This window comes from Pteropus vampyrus, unplaced genomic scaffold, assembly GCF_000151845.1.
Source record: "Pteropus vampyrus isolate Shadow unplaced genomic scaffold, Pvam_2.0 Scaffold47, whole genome shotgun sequence".
NCBI lineage: Eukaryota > Metazoa > Chordata > Mammalia > Chiroptera > Pteropodidae > Pteropus > Pteropus vampyrus.
Window position 1 is genome coordinate 5,453,735 of NW_011888828.1, and position 23,491 is coordinate 5,477,225.

General features: G+C 39.2%; 1 protein-coding gene across 2 annotated transcripts in view; it reads left to right on the top strand.

Moving 5' to 3' along the window:
• Nucleotides 1-1,232: 1,232 nt before the first annotated feature.
• NR3C2 (nuclear receptor subfamily 3 group C member 2) overlaps nucleotides 1,233-23,491 on the top strand; it is a 316,684-nt gene continuing 294,425 nt past the window's right edge. The window contains exons 1-2 of one of the 2 annotated variants that reach the window (XM_011359400.1): nucleotides 1,233-1,603; nucleotides 6,811-8,563. In XM_011359400.1, the coding sequence (XP_011357702.1) occupies nucleotides 6,813-8,563 (1,751 nt within the window). In that variant the 5' untranslated portion in view covers nucleotides 1,233-1,603; nucleotides 6,811-6,812. The remainder of the gene's footprint in view (nucleotides 1,604-6,810; nucleotides 8,564-23,491) is intronic. The other variant, XM_023530217.1, reaches the window with a different exon arrangement.

The window sequence follows — 23,491 nt, forward strand, 5'->3', positions numbered from 1 at the left end:
GAACGCCGCCCTCCCTCCGACTTACGCGGGTGCGGGGCAAGGGTGAGATGGGAGGCTGCACAGCTGCCGGCACCGGGCTTTGGGTCGCCGAGGGCTAGGGACCTGATTTAGGTGTGTACGTCACTGATGCCGACTCCGAGCCAGCCGAGAGCCTAACACCGAGCTTTCATACGCGGCGCCTCAAAGTCCTTAGAAATCAAAGTTAAGAAGCCTATCTTTTTGCTTAATACCTACAGCGTTTGGGTGACCGGGAGAAGAGTCGAGGTGAGGGTGGTTAGGGGGAAATGGAAATTTATTCCTGAAGAGGCTGGATCCTTAGAAAACAGTTTGGTTCCTTCCCTCTTGTATATGTCTCCCAATTATGTGCACCCCTCCCAACCATTATAACGTGGATATCCTTAATGGTAAGCTTTCTTTCAAAATGACCTAGTGGAAAAATCCAATCCTAAAGTAGTAAATACAGCAACAAAAAATATAAGGAAGGAGAGCAGAGGCTCTTGACTCTGGCACTTTCTTGGGGGTGGGTGAGGGTGGGGGTGAGAGGCTCTGTTTAAAAGGCTTGGCCGTACTGAAGTCACCCGCTTTTCCTGCACAGTTAAAACAAGGAAATTCAAATCGAGTGGCAATGTGATCCTTTTGATTGCTGGCAGCGGACGCTGCGGCTGATCTGCTGAGAGGTTACTCGGAAGACCCAGGAAAGAGGCGTGGAGAAGACCTCCGGGGTCGCGTGAAGCCTCCCTGCACGCGGACGCTGTGGGCGGTGCCTGGGCCAGGGCTGCCTCTCACCTGGCGCTGCAGGTGGAGAGCGTGAGGGGACAACACCTTGACTGGCTCTCGGAAAAACCGACTTCTTCCGCGTCACCACACTTTGCACGTCTTTTCTGATATCTTGGGGTCAGCCAGGAGGAGAGCCAGGTGGGCGCGAACAAGTTGGAGGCTGTCGAGCGAGGGGGTCGGGGGACAGCGTACGGAAGGTACCTAGTGTCGTAGTTGCTGCCCGGCACCCCAAGCGCCGCGGCTCCTGCGGCTTTAAGGAAGCTGCCGCGTCCAGGCTGTGTCGCAGCAACTTTGTATCAGTCATGTCGCCCTGGTGACTGACAGCCGGCATTGACCAATGAGAAGCTCGCCTGACCCGGGCAGCGTGGAGCCTTGCTTCCCTCTGGGCCAATGGGAAGGGCTCAGAGGGGCAGGATAGCAACCTGAACTTGTATCTGGACATGTGACCCGCTTTTAAAAGGGCCGGCCCTGGAACTGGCCCACTCCCCCTCCGGGCTTTCGCCCGCCTTCTCTCCCTCTCTCCCTCCTTATTTCTCCCGCCCAGGCCCTGCCCCTACCCCTGGCCCTGCCCCGTCCTCTCCGCCCCTCCGCGCCCGGGGTGTCATTGGACTAGGGAGACGCAAGCCAACTTCAGGCTGCTTGGAGGAAGCCCGTGTAGTCACCTGGGTGCAAGAGCGTTGCTGCCTCGGGCTCTCCCACTGCAAGGGGAGCTGCACTCGCTGGCCTGGATGTGGTTGGATTTAGGGGGGCTCCGCAGCAGGAGTGTCGTAGCGTTGACAAGCACTGCAACAGGTAGACGCCGAGAGACGGACCCCAGCCGAGGCAGGTGTGTAGGGGTGCGCGGCGGGGCGCCGCTTGCCGGCGAGGGCGTGCGGCCGCCGCGCGGGAGCGTGCACTTTGCAGAGAGAAGTGGCTGCGTAATCCGGAGGCACAGTCAGTATGGTGCTGTGTGCTTGTTGTTTTGTTTTGGTTTTCCACTTTTTCTCCCCTTTGGCCGCCAGAGGACTATTTTGGGAAAGTTTGGCCACTTTGGAGAAATGCCCTCTAACGAGCAGCTTTCGGCCGCCTTTGGCAGTGGGAGGTCTACCACCACCCGTCTCTTTCTCCAAGGATGAATATCGGGTTGTTTGCCTTGTACAATTTTTAAAGGATGTTTGAATAATATTTCTTTCCTATATCAATTGCGGAAGCACCCAAGTCTCAGCTAGAGGTGTAGCTTATTAAGGGCAGTTGAAGGAGATAGAGATCCTGATAGATCCTGTATGGAAGGGCTCTGGAAATTCATGCGTTTCCCGGTTTCATGATATTCACGAAACGCCTGAGAGAGGGTCTACTTTCTGTGGCATCAGTTGGAATTCTAAAGGCAGGAAAGAAGGGATTAAGCTTCTTTTGGTGGCATCTGTACCCTTCTGCTGAATTTAGGGGCAGAGCTTTTCCTACTGAATTTTAAAAGACCAGATTTAAATCATAGTAGTTTATGGCACTACCGGTTTTAACTATTATAGAAGTTAGGAAAACTGAAAGCACACAAGTTTTTGAAGCTGCTGAATTTCAAGCGCACCAAATTGCCGTTTAACATTTGTGTTGCCATTTCTCTAGGTGCTGTTATTGATGATATTAACATAGTAATGATAACAGCGTTCTCCATCTGTGAAGTAGTGCTGTGAAGTTTTAATTTTATGTTTGACTTCATGGCGTACTATCATGAAAATGCTTGAGGAGAGAAGTTTTAAAAAATCCAAAGGAGCTTTTTCCTTGAAGGGAGAAATAGTTTGGAGATTTTGGAAAGATCAGGTGGCTCAAGTGAATTAGGTGAGTGCATAGAAATCAGGTGTGCTCAGTTCTAACTGGTTCCTCCGCTCTGCTTTCTTAGGTGACCTTGACAGGTTTCTATCATTTCCCTCATCTATAAATGAGGGGAACATAATAATGATTCTGTAATGGGAATGACAGAAAAATAGTTTTACATACAACAAACTTTTACAACTATGCAACCAGTGAAAATTGTGAAATTCTTAAGTTCTGTCTTTATGATGCTGTATGTTAATGAAATAACTATAGAAAACGAAGCATTTAAAATAGGACTGCGTTTTGGGGGGATATTAAAAGTGAAAGTGTTTTCAGATAAAATACAAATTTGTAAGAATGTTTGTTAATATTCCTGAAAACTTACTTCCTTATGGAAAAGGGCAATTTAACACAGGTTGTAAAACATAAAATTTTAGTCAGATTTTTCCTCCACAATAGTAGTACTTAAAAGCCTATATAGGGATTAAAGTAGAACTTCTAGCAGTGCTTTCTTTACTTTTCTGACATGAAATTTTCTTCATGTTTTGTGGGGAGGCCATTTGTGTGAAAATTAAAGGGCCCTAAGGGTTTTTGTCATTTTTGCAAGAAGGTTTCAGTTATAATCCCCAATATAAGGGAGACAAGTTTGGTTTCATAAAAGCTAGATTTGTATACTGGTATCTCGTATGTTAGTAACAAAAAATAACAAAAACTTTACTCTCTGGTTAGTAAGTTCTATGAGAATCATATTCATCAACTAATATTTTTAGTATTCACTAGTAAGTTCAAGTTGACTAAAATTCTGCTTAAGCCATGGTCATTATGCCAATTCCAAAAGGACAACCTGGGTTTCCTGGAGAACATAGGAAATAAATTCCTAACCTGATCCATTTGTTCACAGAGAAGATGAATTAAAATAATGGGGAGAATGCAGTAAAAAATGCTTCAATAAACCTATTTAAAAATATTATCTTTAAAAAGGTTTGCAGTGGAAGCCATGCAGATGCTAGATGTCCTCCATTCTTTTGTGTTTGACTGTTGCCAACCTTTATTATATTTTCTATGTTGAGAAGTGCATTAGGTTGGTGGATGAGGCGAATACCTTAAAGCTAATTTAGATTTCAGCAAAGCCTTTTGCAAATTCTTTAGTGATAGCCCTGTGGATAACGCGGTGAAATGCAGGCTATTTTATGTTAGTGTTGAGGGAGTTAAAGGTCAGCTAAACAGGACTTGGAAAGTTGCGATCAGCTGCATGATGTTAGCTGATAGAACGTGCTGCTTATAGAGTGCTTTAAGGTTGTTTTCCCCAGCCACCTCCCATATAGATTCTCTTCAGATCTACATATGGCCTCATAAATCTGAGATATGGCTCCTGTTTTAGGGCAGAGTGATGAAAAGCATCCCTCAGAATATTAGTGGATGTTCTGTGAAAAAAGGGGCAGTGGCTAAATTATGCAGGGAATGCTGGATTTAAAGCAGGTTTCTGCACTGTAGAACTGCCCAGGAGTTGAACACGCAGATTTACACTGTGAAATTTTAAAAAAGCAGTAAGTGGTCATCTTTTCCAAAAGATGATTTGGAGGATAGAGTTTTGGAGAGGGGTTTGTATGGGGATCCCTCTTCAGAGTTAGGGTAGATAGGCCTGTTGCCTAGGACTATGGGGTAGAGAATGAGGATGTAGGTGTGGATGTGGAGAACAGTGAGCCTATGGAGGCTTTTGGTACAGGTGACCCTAGGCAAGGGTGACTTCCAAGCATTTGGGTAGAGGGTGGTGCAGTTTACAAAGACAGGAAATGTAGATTTAGGGACAGGGTTTGGGGGAAGAGGGTAATACACAGAAGGTGTTCAGCCTTGAACATGAATGGACATGCTTATTATGATGTTTAATGAATTTGGAGCTGAAATATCTGTACTTCAGCTATATATCTATTGATATGGGGAGGAGAGATTATTTTTAGGTAGAAGTTGAAGAAGCACATAATGTTTACTGGTGTTTGTCAGCCTGTGGCTATGACTAAATGGTTTTTCAGTAAAATAGGAAATAACCATATAAGCCATATGTTTTTTTTTTTTTTTTCCACTTGGCTTTTTGCCACACTAAATTTTTTGGTTAGAATTACCAGATAACCACCTCAACCTTTGTAATTTCATTTATTTTTCAGTGTTTTGTGACTGATTTATGACTAAAAATTTCTAGAATGATGTTCTTTAAGTAAAAGTAGACTACATAATTGGTAGATTTTAATGTTCAAACATTGTCGAGTATTGATTACAATAGTTCAAAATTTTTTATTTGCACTATGCTATCTGCTTGGGCTGCAGTAATGAAATTTATAAAGTTTCTGCTTTCTGAAAACTTAAAATCTAGTGTTCTGTGTAGAACACAGAAAAGTAAGAGGTAATTACAATACGCAGACAATTTAAACATTAAATTTTATTATAGAGCCTTGTGATATCTTTTGTCAATTTATTTGGTAGAGTCATAATTATTTTTCCTTATTAATATATATTCTGTAGAAAAAGGACTTCCTAGTCTCATTTTATAATGAAAGAAAGCTTTGGAGGATGGAGCTAGCGAGTGGCAAAGGGGAGAAAGGGATGAGAAGCCTAAAGTAATATTTGTGCACAGAAGTGCAGAAACTGCATCTTTTAGATCAGGACCTTTATTTGGGTCATAGATTGTTTATACAACTGAAAGGATTTGAAAAATGCATGCATAATGATTTTAGGAGTTTTACATATAAAAATGTACAAATAAAATTTTTACTGAGGATGGCTTAATTTTTAGAGCAGTGGTTCTCAATGGGACTGGGGGTTTCGGGGGTCGTTTTTCATCCTAGGGACATTTGTCAATGTCCAGAGACATTTTTGGTTGTCATAATTGGGGGGGAGGGGTTGCTACTGGCCCTTAGTGGGTAGGGGTCAGGAGTAAACTAAATATCTTATAATGCATAGGACAGCTCTCCGCAACAAAGAATTGTCAGGCCCCAAATGTCTGTAGTACCAATGTTGAGATAACCTTGGTGTAGAGGGAGGCATGGGATCAAATTCCAGCCTTGCTGCTTAGCTGTGTGTCGTGTGCCTCTGTTTCCCCACTTTTATCATTTGGATAATGCTTTTACCAACCTTAGAGGGCTATTTATAAGGGTAAATAAGTTAATATTGTGTGAAAGGCTTATAATATTACGTGGAATTATCTAATGCATAAAAATTATATAAATATAGCCTATGATAATTATTCCGTTGATGAAATGAATTTATATAGAGAGCTAGTGGATATGATGGTATATCACGTGGGCTCCCTGAGGATGGGGACTATGCCTGTTTTGTTTATCACTATAGATTCAATGACTGGTTGTAAGCCCAGGATGTAGCAGGCACTTGGTAAATATTTGTTGAATGAATGAGCATGTAAGTTGTCAGAACCCATCTCGAACTTCCTCCATTTACTGTTGAGAATGAAACTGTCTGTTGGGAGTATTTTTTTAGCAGAGGTACCACTAGGTCTGGTTCTCACCAGTACTGAAAGACAGTGAAGAAAGTTCTGATATTCCCAAGTTTTCATATAGCCTCTCTGCGCTATGGACCATCTTAGTTAATAAGGATATATGAATTTTTACTTTTCAGAATTGAGATTAAATTATTTTCATCACTAATCCATTTTAAGAAAATCTTATCATTTTAAAAATAATTCTTAAATTGTTTTTTCCTGTGGTAGTTCACCCAATAACTTTATTTTTGGGAAATGGTAACATAAATTGGATTTCCTTATTTTTAATAAGCCCATGTATTAGATATGAAAAGTAGTTTCCATATGCTCAAAATATTCAAAAGACTTTGGAGTTAGAAAATTTAGTTTTAAACCTAAATGTCATTTGTCACTTATTATGTCTTTGACCTTGGGCAAGTCACCCACCTCACTGAGTCTTCAGTTTCCTCCCTGTCTGCCTCATCAGTTCCTAGGATTAACATTTGTACATGTGCTTTGCGAACTCTAAATATTGAATTATAGCAAATGTGTTATTTTAGGTGCAAAATAGTTTTATATGATTGCTTCTTCTAGTCTGGCTTATGGACAAGTTATATCAGCACCTAAAAAGGTAACAATTTTTATGTAGTATTAAAGCCTTGCTTAAAATAAGTAGAATATTTATAGCTTAGCAATTGCAATATTAGAATGTTATTTAGAATAATATTGCTATCAATGAGTCTAATTCAACTTTTTAATATAAATTTATTCGTTAGCTATGGAGACCAAAGGCTACCACAGTCTCCCTGAAGGTCTAGATATGGAAAGACGGTGGGGTCAAGTTTCTCAGGCTGTGGAGCGTCCTTCCCTGGGACCTACAGAGAGGACTGATGAGAATAACTACATGGAGATTGTCAACGTAAGCTGTGTTTCCGGTGCTATTCCAAACAACAGTACTCAAGGAAGCAGCAAAGAAAAACATGAACTACTCCCTTGCCTTCAGCAAGACAATAATCGGTCTGGGATTTTAACATCTGATATTAAAACCGAGCTGGAGTCTAAGGAACTTTCAGCAACTGTAGCTGAGTCCATGGGCTTATACATGGATTCCATAAGGGATGCCGACTACACCTATGATCAGCAGAACCAACAAGGAAGCACGAGTCCAGCAAAAATTTATCAAAATGTTGAACAGCTGGTAAAATTTTACAAAGAAAATGGCCATTGTCCTTCCACTCTAGGCATGAGCAGGCCCTTGCGACCATTTATGTCTGACTCGGGGAGCCCTGTGAATGGTGGCGGCATGCGTGCCATTGTTAAAAGCCCTGTCACCTGTCATGAGAAGAGCCCGTCTGTGTGCAGCCCCCTGAACATGACGTCTTCAGTTTGCAGCCCTGCAGGAATCAGCTCTGTGTCCTCCACCTCCGCCAGCTTTGGCAGTTTCACAGTGCACAGCCCTATCACCCAGGGGACTCCCTTGACGTGCTCCCCGAATATCGAGAGTCGAGGTTCCAGGTCGCACAGTCCAGCGCACGTCAGCAACGTGGGCTCTCCTCTTTCAAGTCCATTAAGTAGCATGAAATCCCCAATTTCCAGCCCTCCAAGTCACTGCAGTGTAAAGTCTCCAGTTTCCAGTCCCAATGCCACCCTGCGATCCTCCATGTCTAGCCCTGCAAATATCAACAACTCAAGGTGCTCTGTTTCCAGCCCTTCCAACACAAATAACAGATCCACGCTGTCCAGCCCAACTGCTAGCACTGTGGGATCTATCTGTAGCCCTGTAAACAATGCCTTCGGCTACGCTGCTTCAGGCATGCCTTTGGGATCCAGTGCAGCCCAGGAGGTGGTTCCTAGTCCAGACACCCACGAGAAAGGTGCTCAAGAGGTCCCCTTTCCTAAGACTGAGGAAGTAGAGAATGCCATCTCCAATGGTGTGACTGGCCAGCTTAACATCGTCCAGTACATAAAACCAGAGCCAGATGGAGCTTTTAGCAGCTCGTGTCTAAGAGGAAATAGCAAAATAAATTCTGATTCCCCATTCTCAGTACCAATAAAACAAGAATCAACCAAGCATTCATGTTCAGGCACCTCTTTTAAAGGGAATCCCACAGTAAATCCATTTCCATTCATGGATGGCTCATATTTTTCCTTTATGGATGATAAAGACTATTATTCTCTATCAGGAATTTTAGGGCCACCTGTGCCCGGCTTTGATGGTAACTGTGAAGGCAGCAGCTTCCCAATGGGGATTAAACAAGAACCAGATGATGGGAGCTATTATCCAGAGGCCAGCATCCCTTCCTCTGCCATTGTTGGTGTGAATTCAGGTGGACAGTCCTTTCACTATAGGATTGGTGCTCAAGGTACAATCTCTTTATCACGATCGTCTAGAGACCAGTCTTTCCAACACCTGAGTTCCTTTCCCCCTGTCAATACATTAGTGGAGTCATGGAAATCACATGGTGACCTGTCATCTAGAAGAAGTGATGGCTATCCAGTCCTAGAATACATTCCAGAAAATGTATCAAGGTAAGTTGGCTTTTCCTCCTTTTTGGAAAATTACGACTTTATAAAATGTTGAAGGTTAGCATTATCTTTACTTGTGACAGATTTAAACACATTTCAGTTTACTGTTCTATACATATTTTCAGGATGGTCATTTAGTGCTTCCCCGCTGCTCTTCGGTATAATGTTACCACTTTTTTTGAAATATAGAAACAAAAAGTTTTTAAAATCTCTTAGAAAATATTTATGTTGATTTTGAAGGAGCCTATGTAGGTGTTTCCACTCCCACCTCATACACATCACCCCCACATTGCCTGTTGTAGGTATTTGGGAAAAGTTTTCTGCTGCCTGTTACTGTGTTTACTTTAGCAGACTAGTGCTAGATATTTTTTCTCTAGCTGTATTGTGGTTCACTAACATTATTTTAAGCTAGTTTCCTCGTGGTCTTAGTCTTTTTCCTTAGCTTTCTTTGTTCTCTTCATTGGCTGTGAAAAATGAAATTGAGCCCCAAATCTGTTACCCACAAGCTTCCCACCCTCTTTTTTCTTTTCTAGTTGGGTTAATTGTATGTAAGTTGTGGTTTTCAATAGAAATAAATCATTTCCTTAACTGTAGAGGGCTTTTAAAGACTCAGCACATCTAAAATTACTAAGCGGACAGTCTTGCTTTCTTACTAATTGGAAGTGAAATATGTCGCTGCAGTTTTGAATTGGTATATTTATAACTTTTAAGATCTGCAGAAGACACACATGACTTACTGTAAAATATCTCTTGGCTTTCCTTGTTGCAGATAGCATACTGTATATAGAAAAACAAGGAAGAGGTTTTAGGTATGACTAAAGGGTGGTTCTCGGTTATACAATGAATATTTGCATTGGACTTTGCTTCAGTACTATTTTTATTACATGGTTGTAATAAATGATTCTTTTATTGAACATATAAAGAATAGATTTCCTAGATATAGTTCATTCCTTTGGCATCTAGGAAAATATGGATATTTTCCTTAAAATTTTATTTTGAGGGAAATCTGTGCATCCCATGAACAGGGTATAGAGTTTACGTGTATTCCTATGTCTTTTTCCTTCTATTTTGTCTTTTTTTAATTCCCCCAAACCAAGAGCAGAGACTTCGTGCGTTCTTTTACTTGTCATTTACTCAGACCTGGATCCTCTTACTTTTATGGAAGCAAACATTCCATAAAAGGTATGTTCTTACAGTTCTCAATGGCACAAGCTATTCCATTATATTTTAACACTGCTTCTCTCACTTAAAACACTAACAGAAGTCAAGAGATACCATAACTTTCACCAGAACCAAACTCAGGACATTTTCTCCTGCTAGTGCTTTGTTGAACTTTTAGAGAAGGAAATTTTGCACATGATGTTGCCGTTTTGTTAAGCGATGTTTTATGAGTGAGTTAGCATGAGGGAGTGTAGGTTGGTAGTTAAGAGCATGACTACCCTGGTTGTGTCTCAGCTGTGCCACTGAATTGCTTCCAGTGTCTATGCATATCCCTTTACCTCTTTGGGCTTTACTTTTCTTTGTAGAAAGGGGGTTAAATAATGCCCATCTCAAAGGCAGTTAAGACACTTGAGTTAATTTATGAGCACTTTGAATATCACCTGGTATGTAGTATATATTATATGTATTTTAGCCATTGCTGCTAATTAACTGTTAGTATTTCACAATCTTTAGTTTCTTCTTCTTTAGTTTTCTTTCTCTACATTATATGAAAGTCAACAAAATAATTTTAAAGAAGTATTATGTACATAGTTAAATATTTGTTGATAATTCTTCTGATTAAATTCTCTGATTAACAAAAAAATTATGGTTAGGCACCATACATTTGCTACTACATTTCACTTTATGCTTTTAGTTTTGAAGGCTGTTGCTCTAGGTAATGATATTTCTGGTAGAAAGACCAGAGGTATAGTAGCTAAAATAATTAATTCTCTCTGATATTTGTTCTATATCCTGTTTGTACTATTTTAATTGTTGTTTTTACACTCAACTCATGAAGTGCCTCCTGATGGTCTAGCCTTAAACATTAATATGAACCAGTGACCTTGAGTTCACCCTGCATTTGTGGGCACTGATGTCTCTTCTTGAGTGTTACAAAACTCTCTATATGTGTTAATATAGTCGGAGGGGATTCATTTTGTTTACATATGTGGTGGTATTTTGAATAATTAATGTGATTTCCAAAAACGTCAATATTAAAGCTATAATGGTATTTGAAGTCTCTTATAGATTACTAATTCTTTATAGCTTTTCCTTGTGAATGTTACCCAAATCTATTTGTTTTTATCATTCTCTGCATAAAGGCTCAAAGATCAGAGGATATTTAGAGCTTTTTCTAGATTTCAGTCTACATATTATAATGTTTAATTTAACCTTACCCAGTCTCCCTCATTGGCCTCTTATTTTGTGTCTTTTGGACCAAAAGCCAACCTTTTTGCCTGATTTGTAGTTTATAGTGATGATGCCCCATTCCAGGGAATGTTGAATGAATTAAAGGTTGTAAAGGATCAAGGCAGTGCGTAACTGCTTGTAGATTTCGTTATAGCCTTCATCTCTTGGTTCAACTCTCCATTCAACTGTTTTCTAGTCGATCTCAAAGTATAGTTTGGGGTTCCTGAGACCTTTTCGAGGAGGTTCATGAAGTCAGAAATCATGCACTGGTAAAAGATTCATTCAAAATAAAAGATAGACCAATGAATTTTAATGTAATAGTGTATGAAAAGTTCACTGATAAAGGTTAGCTGTAATGTGGAATCTGAAACCATTAAGAAACTACTCATTCTCAATTTTCAGTGTAGTATCAAAGAATCATATTTGCTGTTATCCGAAAAGACCATTAAAATGCTCTCCCTTTTTCCAATAGCATATCTGTGTGAGGCCAGATCTTCATATACTTGAGCCAGAACATATCACCACACACTGAATGCAGAATTAGATATAAGAATCCAGCTGTCTTCTATTAAGCAGACAATAGACTTGCAAAAATGTAAACCAATGCCACTCCTCTCACTAAAGTTTTTGTTCTGAGAAGTATAGCTACTTTTTCATAAAACATGTTTATGTTAACACATAATGACTGATTCTACACAATTTAAAATAAATATGAGTTTTAATTTCTAATATAGGAAATATCAGATATAACTCACATACACCAAAGTGCTTTGGTTTCCTCAATACATTTTAAGAGTGGAAAAGCATCCTGAGACCCCAAAGTTGAGAATTGCTGGTCTGTGGTTTGCTATACACCCTTTGGAGGTTAATGAAGAAAGAGGATATCACTTTATTTGCGTTAGCCTTACTGAATGTTATGCTGCGGAGGGAGTGCCTTATCCAAATAAGAAAAATGATTCTCACCTCGATTAACTTTTCAAGCTGATAAAAATGAGTAATGCCTGGGAAATGTGTGGTGTTGCCTTTTCAGTCTGTGGTCAGTCTTTGAGAGTGGTGACAAAAGTCATCCATCTGTTAATAATTTCCAGTGAATGGACTGTCTGAGCACCACACTGTAAAGTGAATTATGACAGAAACTGAATGTAAAGCTCTTAGGATGGACAGTGGACCTAGTTGTATCATAAACATTGGCATTCCACTGTCAGTTTGGGCACAAAACTGAAACCTTGAGTGAGTCACAACTCCTCTCTGCCTCAGTTTCTTCATTTTATAGAGAACAAGTTGAACTAGATGCTCTCTAAGGTCTGCCAGTCAAACTATTGAGTGGCCGTGTAGTTTATTTGGAGTCATGTATGTTAACAGTCAAAATGGAATTAACTCTTAACATATTTGCTAATGTTTCAAATATATTTTATCACAAATCTAGCTCTGTGGTTTCCAGAGTAGTCTGGAGAGAAAAATCATTTACCATTTAAAAGTAAAAGTGCATAAGAGTGACCTGTCATTTTACTTTGAAAAGCAGAATTTTTTAAATCAGATCTTTCCTCTTACAAAATTTGACACTTACTATGAATTTCTTGTTCTTTTAATTTACACCATTCCTTTTGCAAACAGCTTTTTTGTTGTTGACGTAATATCGGATGTTTATAGTGATAGACTTAGTCACTTCGATAGGCTCATAAGACAGTGCTAACATAGACTTAGACTTGAATATAAAGTTCACTATTTCAAAGGGCATATTCTGGTAGGTTTCAAGCCAAGCAATCAGGTATTTATCTTAATGTATGCTGCACTTTTTTCTATGATAGAATGAAACATTTTAGTAAATAACCTATAGTTTGTTTTATTTTCAATTGTTCCTAGAGCCTTTTTAATCTTACTTTCTGTAATAAACCAAAACCTTCAGAATTCAAGCAGTTTGTTACAAAGTTTGCTCTGTTTCTTAGTAAATTTTCTGAATATACAAAGGAAATGCAAAGGAAATGTAATGCAAAGGAAAAAAAATAATGAGTTTGGGGGTGAGGGAGAGATTGATTATTGGTGTTTACTGTAATAAGTAAATCTATTACAAGATTACTTAGGCCATTTGGAAATGAAAACATGGAACTTTTTTTTTGCTTTTTATTTGTCTCATACTATTTCAATTTTAAAGATGCCAGAGTACCTAGAATGTCTCCAGGTTAGTGTACTAAATAGTATTTTTAGAAATGATTTTCACATGAGACTTGCTTCTCCTGATGATTCATTCACTTTCATTCATTTACGGTATTTCTGGTACGAGTGGCGATAATTTTATTTAAAAGATGCACAAACCTTAGGGATTTTTAATCTACAAATCACTATGTAGAGGGCTTTTATAAATTTTGCTTTTAACATCGCAAGTATATTAGGTTCATATATTAGTATGCCCACCTTTTATCATCTAAAGTATATTTTGAGTTATTTACTTCAGACCTAAAAAAGTTGAGATAAAAGTCATGGTTTCAGATAAATGCAAATTATTCAACTTAAGGCAGTTTCCATACCAATGACATGCTGAAACGAGGACCTGGAGAGTTATCATTTATAGATTTGATGTCTTTGCAATATTGAAATTCAGAGTTTGACCCTTTCTATCCTTGTAGTTTTTGGAGTAATAGCAGATGTTATATTGATCACTGTAATTTATGAGTAACACCTCACTTCCCTTAATGTTTTGATGTCATTAATTTTTTTCTCTGAAATAACTTTTATTCCAAGATTTCAGCTACTGATTTAGTTTCTTACTACTAATCTACTGATAAAATGTCAACTCTGCTGCTAAATAATTTGTTTTTTTTTCTTTCATTTACTAAATTAAAATTAGAAGAAAAATATTGGCTTCTTTATTATATTTAAATATGGCCATTAAATTGTATATTTTTGTGAACTGCTTTCTAAAATTTATTAATGAAAATCCAGGAAATATGAGTGTTAAATGGATAGTGTCTTTATCTTAAATTTAGAACTTCTAGCTTTAAACTTGTGAAATATAGGCTTTGTTCTCAATTTTAAGAATTTTATTTTGTCCTTTACATAGTATGATAGTGATGAAGCTAAAATGTAATTACATATAAGCATATATTAGTTAACCGATATTCTGGAAATCCCTGAATTTATGACAATGGTATGGCCAAGGCCAAAATTTCTGTGTAGTGAAGAAGTAAAATTGCTTGTATTTTATGCAAGAAATAGAAAACTCTAGTCTTAGGAAAGAAAGAGGACAAACAAAAATTAATTCGAATACTTAAAAGTTACACCCTAGGGAGAGAGTGTGAGATAATAACTGGATCTGAATTCATAACGTGGCTATGACTCAATTTTATTAATGATGACTGCTTCATTGGTGTGTAACTTTACCTTATATATTAGGAGCTGTTGAGACATTAACATTGCAGAATGAAATAAGGCTTATAGTGGGCAAAATCAGCTTTGAGTATTCTGAGAGGAAAATATTAGGGAAGTCTTGGAAAATGGGGAGATGGCGAGGTGGGTGGTGGCTGTCAGAGTTGGTATCTATCCTTAGTCTTGAAAAATTTGCAGAGAGTCGGGGTAGGCAGGCACCTCCTGGTGCCGGGAGTTACATGAGCAAAATCCTGGAGATGGGGGACGACACTGAGTGTGGTGGAACTTATGTGGCTGGCTGTGTTGAGGAAGTTGAGGGGAAGAAAACCTGGAACAGGATCGTTGGAAGTAGAAGGGAATAGAACTTGAAAATCACACTAAGAAATTTGCACTTAATTTGGTAGGTAATGAGGAGCTATTGAAATGCTGGAGTAGAGAAGCAGTGAGAGCTGAAGTGCACTTCGGAAAAACCTTAATTAGGCAGTGGGTGTACGGTGGATTGGAGCGGAAAGAGGTTATGGCAGCAGAGCAGGAGGATGGGCACTTGCTTCTCCAGAGCAAGGACATTGGAGGTAATAGGGAAAAAAAAAAAAAAAAAAAAAAAAGACATGTAAAATGTTACAGAAGAAGCCTTTGTAGGAGTATTTTTTTTTTTTTGGTATAAAACCTTTATTTTTAAATAACCACATGCAAAAAATCAAAAATTCATTACGAAGATCTATAAACAAGGACATTATCCCACATAACTACAATACAATCACTAAATCAAGAAATTATCATTAAGTTAGTGACATCTACTCTGGAGACATCACTCTGCTTTTGCCAGTTGTCCCAGTAATGTCTTCTATAGAAGAAGAATCTAGTTTAGAATTGTGTCTTATGCTTAGTTGGCATGTCTCTTTATTCTCCTTCAGTCTGGGACCACCCCTCACTCTTTTCTAGATTTTCTGACTTTATACAACACTTTTGAAAATTAAAGGCCAGTTATTTAGCAGAAAGTCCCTTGATTTACATGTGTCGTATGTTTCCTCGTGATTAGATTCAGGCGATGTGCCTTTGGCAGGAAAATCACAGATGTGCTGCTGCATTCTTCTCGTTGCTTCCTACTAGGAGACACGTGATTTTCCTTTGTGCCATTACCTGTTCACTTGGATCATTTAATTCAGCTGCTGTCTGCCAGGCTTCTCCACAGTGAAGTTACGCTTTTCCCTTTACAATTAGAAGATATTTTAGAGATTTAGGTATTTAGAGAGACACTGAAACTATAAACATCCCATTGTTCATCAAACTTTGTTGATTTATTTAATTACTTATGTCTGCATGGCATCATTGTTTCTTATTTCATGCAGTGGGTTATAGCCAGTTACCGTCCTCATTTTTGATGTTCAGATTATTCCGATGTAGCCAGTGGGGCTGCATTCAAGCTGGTTTCTGTGTCTTTTTTGCCATGTTCTCTTCCTTCCCTGAGTACTTTCCTGTGTAAGCCCATCTCGCACATCTCCTCCAGTCTTGGAATCAGCCATTTCTCCAGAGAGCACCCCCATCCACTTTCCGTGATGGGGCTCTAACTCCACGTTCTGTGTCACAGGGCCACATTCTCTCAGTGTAGGCCCTCCTTACTCCTTCAGGTGCTGACTGTCCCAGCCGGGCTGTCCTCTTCCTTCCCTGGTTTATAACTTACAATAGATGACACAAAAACGTGGTGCCCATGGCTCTGCTCTCACTCTGTGCGCCAGGCATCAGAGCACCCTTGGGCTTCATGCCTCACTAGGGCCGCTCCAGCTGGATAACCCCCTATTGTGGATGTCTGCTTTGCTGTGTCTTGCCTAATGGCTTTAGGATTAAATTGTTGGGGAAGGGGAGGAATTGATATTTGAGTTTAAGTGGAGAGTAAGAAGTGTGGGAAATCAGTGAAAACTCAGCTGTAATGAAATGAGCTTGAATGTCATAGATAATAGTGAGCAATGAAGAGCCATGGAGAGGTCAATAAGAGGAGGCTTGGAGAAGAGGTGGCGATTTGCCTTGGTTACATGAGCTGCCTCTGATTGCAGGGGTCTCCAGATAGCTGAACCTGTTGGTCTAGAGGTGTGGGAAACCTCTTCATAGAAGTGACAATCGAGGGGGTCAATGGGAGTGCCATTGTCCAGGGAGAGAACGTGTATGGTGACTCAAGAATAGTTTTTAGTGCATGTGCATTTTGCTAAGAATTTGGAGGAACAGAACCCCGTTTAGGGGATGGGCAACACATCCCAACAGAGGAGATGGAGTTGTTTAGAGAATGAAGAAGGTGCCGAGTCACAGATGCCGCGGGGAGGGATCATTTCCAGATTAAAAGGGCTCTGGGCTCTAAGGCGCTCTATAAATCCAACTCTCTCTATGGGCACAGATTCTGAAACGGGGGCCCAGAAAGAGATGGCATTGCCTTTGCTAGCATCCTGCGAAGCAGTTACTAACAGCACCAGCAGTGGAGGAGTCCTGCCCTTTGTTACATTATCCTTCCCATCCAGTAGGAGGTGGTGGTTCAAAACCTGGTGATGGGGCTGGGAAGACCAGAAATTGGACTGACTCGTTGGTGACAGATGGGGGCTGGTGATTTTCAAGAAGAAAATTTGTCAAGTGGGGGGAATGGGATCAGAGTGTGCGTGGCTAAGGAGTAAGTTAGCAAAGAAGAGGAGAGACTTGGGGGATGCGGACACAGAACTTCTCTTAAGAGGCATCTGTCTGGTGGCGAAGAGAAAGGGGTGAGGGAGGAGAAGGTAGCGCAGAGGCGCGGTGGGGTCACTCTCTTGGACATGGACGGGGCAGATATGCTGAGGGAGAGTTTGAAAATATCGGCGTGAGGGAAGGTAGCTGACCCGGGCGGTGTCCAGGAAAGCTGAGAGTAGACCCGGGACTGCAGTTAGCCCCAGAGTCAGATGTTTAACTGCGCGATCAAACCGATATGTACGTGAGCAGTTAGTTACTCGCAGCTGGTGTCACCATTATACTGCTATGGAAACTGAGGTCAGACAGTATGTAACGTGATTTGCTGAAGGCCACGAAGCTCAGGTAAATGAAGAAACAAGTTCTTGAGATAAGAAAGTTAAATGTCCTGGAAAAAAAAAAAAAAGGGCAGCCAGATGGATCCTTTAAAAACATAAATCAGGTTATGTGGCTGACACACAGCCCTCTGGCTGCTTCTCAGTGCAAGCAGCATAAAGTAAAATGATCTAGGGTCTGTAAAGCACTAAATCATCAGGCCCCCTGACCATCTTGTTGAGCCTCTGTTTCCTCCTGGTTCTTTCCCCACACTGACCTTTCTGTGGCTCAGAAGAACCAGGTCCCCGTTCCTTCTGGGGGCTCTGTACTTACTACTCCCTCTGCCAGGAAGGCTCTGCCACCGGATTGTGTATCCTGTCCCTTCTTGTCACTGAGAGTTAGCTCAGATGTCACTGTCTCAAAGAGGTCTTCCTTGACCATTCCATTTAAAGTAGCGCCACCCCCACCTTCTAACACATCACTCTCTTTTGTTATCTTCGTAACACATACCTATCAGAAATTACCTTCGTTTACTTCACTTCTCCTAATTAGAATGTAACTTGCTGAGAGCAGGGACCTTATCTGTCCATTTTCCATCTCTAAAAGAGTGCCAGGCACACTGTTGGTGTTCAGTAAATTGTGACTGAATAAGTAAACAAATTGGTTAATAGAGGGACTTGAGCGCACATATGTATCTGGGGTGACTAGATCAGTGTGAGTGGTTGTATAAGATCAATGAAACTATTGTTAATTAACAGTTCTACTGAGTAGCAAAAAATTGTGGTGACCTCTATCAGCATATTTTTAGGATTTTCATAAAATATTTAATCAACAGATGCTGTTTTTGCTTTTTCTAATCTCAACATAAAAGAATAATGATATATTCCAAGCTAAATGGTGACATATTCTTAGTTTATACATGAGGTCATTTATCAATTTTAAATTTATAAACAGTAAAATTCACTCTTTTAGGCGTACAGTTCTGAGTTTTGCCAAGTGTGTAGTCATGTAATCACCTATTGAAGGTCCGAAACAGGCCTGTCACCCACCAAAATTCTCTTATGTTGCCTTTTGTAGTCAGTCCCTCTCCTCACTCCCAAGCCCGAGTGACCACTTATATGTTCCCCATCCCCTATAGTTCTGTTTTTTCTAGATTGCCATATAAATGGAATCATACTTTATGTAGCCTTTCGATTCTGGCTTCTTTAACAGGATGCATTTGAGGTTTATCCATATTATTGCACATATCAGTAGTCACTTCCTTTTTACTGCTGCTGTATTTCATTGTATGATATACCACAGTTTGTTCATCTGTTCACCTGTCAGTGGACATTTGGGTTGTTTCCAGTTTGGGCTATGACAAAGCTGCTGTAAATATTCACCTGCAAATCTCTGTATGGCCATATGCTTTGTTTTCACTTCAGTTAATACCTACCAGTGGAATGGCTAGATCATATAGTAGGTATAGGTTTAACATTTTAAAAACTATCAAACTGTTTTCCAAAGTGGTTTGACCATTTTACATTTCCAGAAGCAGTATATCACATCCTCGCTAACACTTGAGGGAGTCAGTCTTTTTAATTTCAGGCATTATAGTAGCTGTAATGTACAGAGATATCGTATTACTGGTTAAAGTGGCATTTCACTAATGCCGAAATGATACCAAACATATTTTCATGTGCTCACTTGCCAGTCATATGCTTTTTTTTTTCATGCCTGTTAACTCTTTTGCCCATTTTTATTGGCTTGTTTTCTTCTTTTTGAGTTCTGTTATCAGTATTTTAATGTAAGCTTTTTGATAGGAGACCTAGAATTAAGAGAAAATAGCTATTTAATATCCTGTACCGACAAAGGAAAAATAATAGGTGGTTTTCACACTATTTAGTACCTATTGTGTTCTTTGTGTGAGTGAACAAACCAAATGAATATGAAACAGACCACATGTCCCCTCCGTATTCCCATCTAGCTGGGGGAGATGACTCACACGAGTGTATATAGCCTTTTCTTATTGTTCCCTAATTATGTGTTTGGTTGTATGGTGCAGATAAAAACTGCTTCCAAAAATTAGAAAAGGAAGAGTTGTATGTGGGCTGGTATAGTCAAGGAAAGCTTCATGTAGGAGGTGAGATTTCCGTGACATTTGAAAATTGGTGGTGGTTGGTGAGGAACAGAGAGGCATTATAGGAATAGGTAATAGACCCCGTCAGAGGATGAACAAAGCCTGCGTGGTGAGGTTTAATAGTAGTTTCAGAAAACTAGGTCAGAAATCTGTGAATGCTAAAGAGAAGTGTTTGGCACTTTTAATATAGCACTATTAAACATTAAAAAAAAAAACAAATTAAGAAATGACATAAAAGGGTAGAAAAGTCATTCTGAAAAGGGAGATAGAAAATAGCAGAACAAACAGAAAAGTGGCTGTCATGCTGGTAACTCGGGCTGAGAGGATAAGGGCCCGAGTGGTTGGAATGGTGGGCAAAGGGAAGAAATAATTGAGCGCCAGATTATCTGACCCAAGGCCTGTTCCTTTTCTCCTGTACCACTAAGCCACGCGTGTTAACAGTCCCACAAAAAGTAGATTGCCAAGGAGTTAGAGAGGAGAAAACTGCAGTTTTATAGTAATAGGAAGAAATTTTAAGCATAATTATGACTCTAAGAGAAAGGAGCTTAGATTAAGCCTTAATCCAAATAACAATACTATCTCGCTTTTTTTCTCTGAGAGTCATCATTTTGATACCAAAATAGAAAATTTTATTAGGCTACGGAAAAAAAATACCCTAGGGAAATGGAAACAGGAAGAGCCAACTCCTGGTTTACAGAGTTGGAAAGCAAACTGGTAAAAGATTATGTAAATGACATATAGTGACATAGAATTCTGACGCGCATTCGAAGATAGAGAGGAGCAGAATCTCAGCACCTTTGGGAGTCTGTTCATTGTGTCCTCAGTCACTGCTGTTTCAATCTACAGTGCTCTTTGTAGAGGTAGAACTGTGCTTGTTTTCCTCCATCAAATAAATGGTAGCTTGTATTTTCTTAAAACATATTTTTCTGAAAGTTTGAGAGAAGATTCCAAGGGCAAAGTTTGGGAGTGCCGAGATGTAATGGGAGCAGATATTCTTTAATTTTCTCCAGTTTGGATTCTCATTGTATTTTTGAAATGGAAATTATGTTCAGAGAGGCTTTGTTTGTAGAAACGTGAGGTATGATGGAAGAATTTATGGTCATACAATTTAAAGTATTTTTTTTCTCCATTCCTCTGTTATTTTCAGACCCAGTTGAGGTAAGTGTACGTTGAGGTATTCCTTTAGACTTCTGGAAGCATTTTGAATTTTCTACATGTGGTAGAAATATGATGATTTTGTCGACATAGACCCTGTAGTTTGTCCTCGGTTGCTATGATTCAGGTGAAACAACTTTTCATGGTGAAAATCTAAAGCTGATAGCTCTTACATTTATATGACTTGAGAAACATTCAGCTCCGTGGCTAGTTCTTAGATGTCCATTTGCAGCTATTTTTGAGCTATTTTTGAGCTAATGTTCATTTAAAAAGGCATAGATTTTTATAAGTATAATTGTGTGAACTGTGCATTTTTTGAAGGATGTATTTGTGGCCAGTCCCTGAGAATGGAAGAATAGAGATCTAGCTGTAAACATAGCCCAGCTTCTATAATTTCATAACACCAGTGAAATAAGCTTTTTAAAAAAAATTCTTGCCAATTCTACCCTAGCTGAAATAATCAAATCTAGTATTATAAGGGTTTTAAGGAAAGTAAACATAAAACAGGTTAAAAAAAAATCTATGTTTTATTTAATGGAGAAAATGACTAAATATCCATGAGTGTGTAAGAATCTATACATAGTTGGTCTCTTCCAGATAGGTCACTGATAGTGAGCATGCTAACTCTGAGTTATTTAAGGCTTTTGATCAATGAAGAATGATAAAAGTTTGCTTGTCATACTATTCTTAGACTGTTAATGTTGCTTGACTTTAGGGGGAGGGGCACCCTTTTCTGGCCCTTAGCTCAGGAGAGGAAAGAGAGACTATTACAAGACAGAAAATATGGAGAGTTTTAAAAGAGAGTGCATCGCTACTTACAAATAACTAAATGAAATACCCATTCTATTTACCCAGCTCCTTGGAATCTATAACAAAATACAATGCACATTAAAGCAATCCGGAAAAGTTCTAGCAATGTTTGCACAATAGTGTGACTGTACTCAGTGCCACTTAACTGTAAACTTAAAAATGGTTAAAATTGTAAATTTTATGTTATGTATATTTTATCACTGTAAAAAATAAGCACTTATCCTAATAAAAATGGGAGTGCCTTGTATGATGAAATTTGGCACATAATAAACGATATCAAGGTGTATACTGAAAGTCTAGTGTGCAAGCCCCTCTGAGCAGAGACCAAGGGACCATGTATGATCATACTTAGCTTTGACTCTTCTGCACTGTCTAATAAGTACAATGTCATATACATGCTATGTTCAATACTGATTTTCGTTCAACAAGCATTTATTAAGCTCTTGATTCTGTCAAAACATAGTCTTGGATGTTCGATTAGAGCAAGAATGATAAATTCTTCATTCTTTAAGACACCCCATCTAGACACATCTAAGATTTCATTGCAAAATAGATTGTGGTTCGTGTTTTACTGGAGGTACCAAATAATGTTTTGAGACCATGGAGAGGAAATACTTAGAAATTAAATGTTAATTTCATTAATAAAATTACATGATGATCATAAGTGAATTTAAAGTGATTAATCAGAACTCTTAGTTTGTAAACAGCAGAGGAAACTTATCTTATACTAGCTTAAAACCAAATCTCTTGGCTCACAAAATGGGAGAGGTTCAAAGGATAAACCTCAGGCTTGGCTGGATCCCAGGTTTCATATGGTGGTGTCATAAATTTCTTTGTCTTGATCGTAGTGAAAGCAGCAGTCCCTTTCTTGATAGATTCTGATCGGTCTGGCTTGGGCCTCCCATCCAGCCTTGAGTAGAGATGGCCCATGTCTGTACATGCATGTCGAGGGGTGGATGCTTGGCTTCATCCAACACTGTGGACTGAGAACATAGGAAGATGATTCTCCAAGAACCAAAACTGTATTCTATACCAATAGTTTCAAAAACTGATCTTATGATCAGTTATTAATTATCTTTTAAATAGGAATGTTAATCAAAATGCTTGACTCTCAAAGCATTGTCATTAATAAGAACTTTATTGAAGTGAACTACCTATCAATAATGAGAACTTGTGGAAAATGGAAAATTGATGATTGGAAAGGGCCAGTGCCACATTTTTTCGGAGGGAAGGAAGACCTGATAGTCTCTTTTGTGGAGTACATTTACAGATGCTGTAAATGAGAAGATTAAGTAGTAACCAAAATATGTTCTAAGAATAGTACTGCAGATTCAGTCTCATTTTCTGATACGTAAGAAACATTAGCATTGATAAAATTCCAAAAGGCTAATTGAATTGACCCCGTTAATAAATATGGCCCTAGACCATCCAGAACAGTTTATCATTGTCTACCTAAGAAGTGTCTGATACGATATTTTCTTTGGCCTGTTCATTGAGAGTTTCTGCCATTCTTAGTCAAATGATATTAGTGTGGGAGGATTACTAGCTAAATGAACTCATACATGCTCACCAGTAAATTTTCATGTGTACTTACACATAATTTTGCATATGGCTTCAGAAGATTCATGGATCATTTCATGAACCCATGGGCTATAGGTTAAGAACCACTCATCTTGGTCATTGTTAAAATGTAATTACGTAACTACAGAACAAAGACCATAGGGACCCACTCACAATAACAATTACAATTGAAAATGCAATTCAAATTATTTGTTCGACAATAGTACAAGGTTATACGTTCGATCTCATCATCTTATAATGTGGTCAATATGTATGCAAGATGACTGGGCAAAAGAATCCCATGAAATTAGGAATGCTATGTGGCTCATAGAAACAGGCCAGACATAGCAATTGATCTAATCGACATCTAACAGTTGAAAAAGATGAGGATCAATAAGCTTGCAGTTATTGACAAGCAGAGATTCCATCATTTAGGAAGAATATAATCAGAAGTCAGAGTAATCTTAGTAAATTGGAGAAAACATAAAAAATGAATATATAGGAGAATGGCGGTG